Source organism: Triticum dicoccoides, unplaced genomic scaffold (assembly GCF_002162155.2).
Source record: "Triticum dicoccoides isolate Atlit2015 ecotype Zavitan unplaced genomic scaffold, WEW_v2.0 scaffold193337, whole genome shotgun sequence".
Classification (NCBI taxonomy): Eukaryota; Viridiplantae; Streptophyta; class Magnoliopsida; order Poales; family Poaceae; genus Triticum; species Triticum dicoccoides.
Genome location: NW_021231211.1, coordinates 3,488 through 5,753, shown reverse-complemented (window position 1 = coordinate 5,753; position 2,266 = coordinate 3,488). Strand labels below are relative to the sequence as shown.

General features: G+C 47.3%; 1 protein-coding gene and 1 long non-coding RNA gene across 2 annotated transcripts; both read right to left on the bottom strand.

The window, feature by feature from the left end:
- Window positions 1-384: 384 nt before the first annotated feature.
- Window positions 385-979, bottom strand: LOC119344922 (disease resistance protein Pik-2-like). Its single transcript, XM_037615208.1, has one exon. The coding sequence runs from the start codon at window positions 940-942 to the stop codon at window positions 385-387; it is 558 nt and encodes a 185-aa protein (XP_037471105.1). The 5' UTR covers window positions 943-979.
- Window positions 980-1,068: 89 nt separating this feature from the next.
- Window positions 1,069-1,911, bottom strand: LOC119344923. Its single transcript, XR_005166865.1, has 4 exons — window positions 1,684-1,911; window positions 1,477-1,571; window positions 1,296-1,376; window positions 1,069-1,165 (listed from the first exon to the last, which is right to left on the bottom strand). It is a non-coding gene; the product is annotated as an uncharacterized LOC119344923 (long non-coding RNA).
- Between the last annotated feature and the right edge of the window lie 355 nt (window positions 1,912-2,266).

The window sequence follows — 2,266 nt, the reverse complement described above, 5'->3', positions numbered from 1 at the left end:
GCTAGCGAAGAGGCTGATCTACACGAACGGCATAAGGTGGAACTTTGAATATTACCTTCTCATGGAAAGCATAAATATTTTGATCAGCAGACAGTTGCCTGAGCTGTGATGCCATGCTTCCTTGCCCTGCACATAAGCTTCCAACTTCAACTTGAGCTGTAGACACTATGATCCTGCTCCCCATATTGTTGTTTGGGAAGCACTTTTTAATCCGATCCCACTCCTCAATGGTGGATAGGTCATTAAGCACAATCAGGTAACGCTTCTTGTTCACACATCCATTGAATTCCTCGATCAACTCTTGGGACGTCTTCTCTGTCTCCAACAAAACATCAACACCTATGGCTGCGTGAAACTGCTCGACCAAACACTGAACGAAGTCTTTTAGATCACCCTCAGGTCATTCTCCTTCTGGTTGATCAGCTGAAAAAGATCCAGTTTGGATTTCTCTTGCCTTGACATGCACCTTGCTTCATTAATGCCAACCAGTGCTGCAGAAGTAATGCTAGACTGCTCAGCCATGGTGGCCTTGGATCCAGAGCCCTTGATGAGATTGTAGCGCATGTTTCTCTGGCTGACATCCTCAACATTGGCTCTGAGCTCCTTCATCTGCATTGCCACACGACGCCGGTCGAGTAGGTTTCGACGGATACGCCACCAAGACTGCTTCTCGAGGCGCACGGCGAACTCCTGGAGGGTGTCCTCGACGTCATAGGCCACGTCACGGACTTGCTTCACCCAGACCTTGACCACCCTGTTGTCATCTCCATCGTCATGAGCAGACATGAGGAAAGCCTGCATCATCTCGAGCTCGTTGGTGATGAAGACCTGGTCACGCCGGACTCCGAGCTGCAGGGCCACCTCCTCCGCCAGGGCAGATGTGGCATATCTAAGTGCTCCACTCAGCACGGACTTTCCAACACTCAGTGCCGTCGCCTCCATTAGTTCAGCGTTTGTGCGGAATTATTGGTTGTGGCCGGTGGATGAAGTGCTGCTAATACAGGGTGTCAGTACAGTACCTGAGCTTGAGCAAAATCTTAAGAGGGGACAAAGAACACGAGAAGATTGGGGAGCAAACTCACAGTTGCGGTCAATGGTCACCGCGACCGGCGGCAACAGTAACCGTCACAGCAACCTCGAAGGAATAGCAACCTCCCAGGCCAATCTATTCAGAGAGAAAAAACAATATCGAAAGATAAGATTTAATAATCGAACAAGTCAGCAGATTAATAAGAATGTGTGGATGTGAAAATTTTCAGTGGAGCAGAATAGTAAGAAAGGTGAGACTGAGTTACCAGGTAGCCGGGTCAGTAGATTCAACGCGTCGCTCTCTGACCGACCAGAAACTCCATTCTTCTTGCTATTTCACTGCCACCCTAGATTTAACCAACACAAATCAGACTGTAAAGCAGGAGATCTGACATTTTAACTCCAAGCATTGCTATTTTAACAGGGAGAAATCGACAGGATATATACCCAAAATGTGCCCCGTCCACAGGTGTCAAGGGCTGTTCCTTGCAAAACCTTACAAGCAAATCTTTTCTGAGAACCTTGCTGTTCCACTGCCAGCCCTGGATTCAATCAACACAAATCAGATCAGACTCTGAAGCAGGAGATCTGACTTTGTAGCTCCAAGCAAAGCATTCCTACTTTAACTAGAAAAAAAATCGACAGGAAATATACCCAAAATGTCCACCGGCCTTCTCCCCTCTCCACAGATGCCAAGAAGGACCATGTTCCTCTCAAGATCTCTAGCAGTGTTGAGCTTGGAGGTTGGATGAGATCACCAACAAGGCGGATCACCAATGGAGGAGAGGACCGAGATGGTAGGAAGGGAGCACTCAGTGGAGACGAGGAGCAGAGGAAGACCAAGAACAGCAGTCAAGACAAGAGACAGGCCTTCAGAGAAATATAACTCCATAGGGTCAGTCCACCTACCAAGCTTCATTGCATTTACTGCTCTGTGTACGTGCAGGCTGCAGACCCACCTATGGCAGTTTGTCTAGTTCAGAAGCAATAACTACTCTCTACCAAGCCGAAATTTTCGAAATGGATGGGAGGGACTTAATATACATACTTACCAGCGTCATTAACTGATAAAATGCAGCTAAACCCCCAACCCCTAAAATTTGCAGCACATTCAAATTCAAAATCTGAAACGAATCTTTAACTACTAGTCCCAACTCCACACCAGTCAGTTCTACTCTCTTACACTGCCTGCGTTTTGCAATTCTGTTGCCACAACCTGCTTGAATTTACTTTTCAC

Coding starts and splice junctions, on each gene's coding strand:
- LOC119344922 (XM_037615208.1), bottom strand. CDS start 942: ATGGAGGCGACGGCACTGAGTGTTGGAAAGTCCGTGCTGAGTGGAGCA.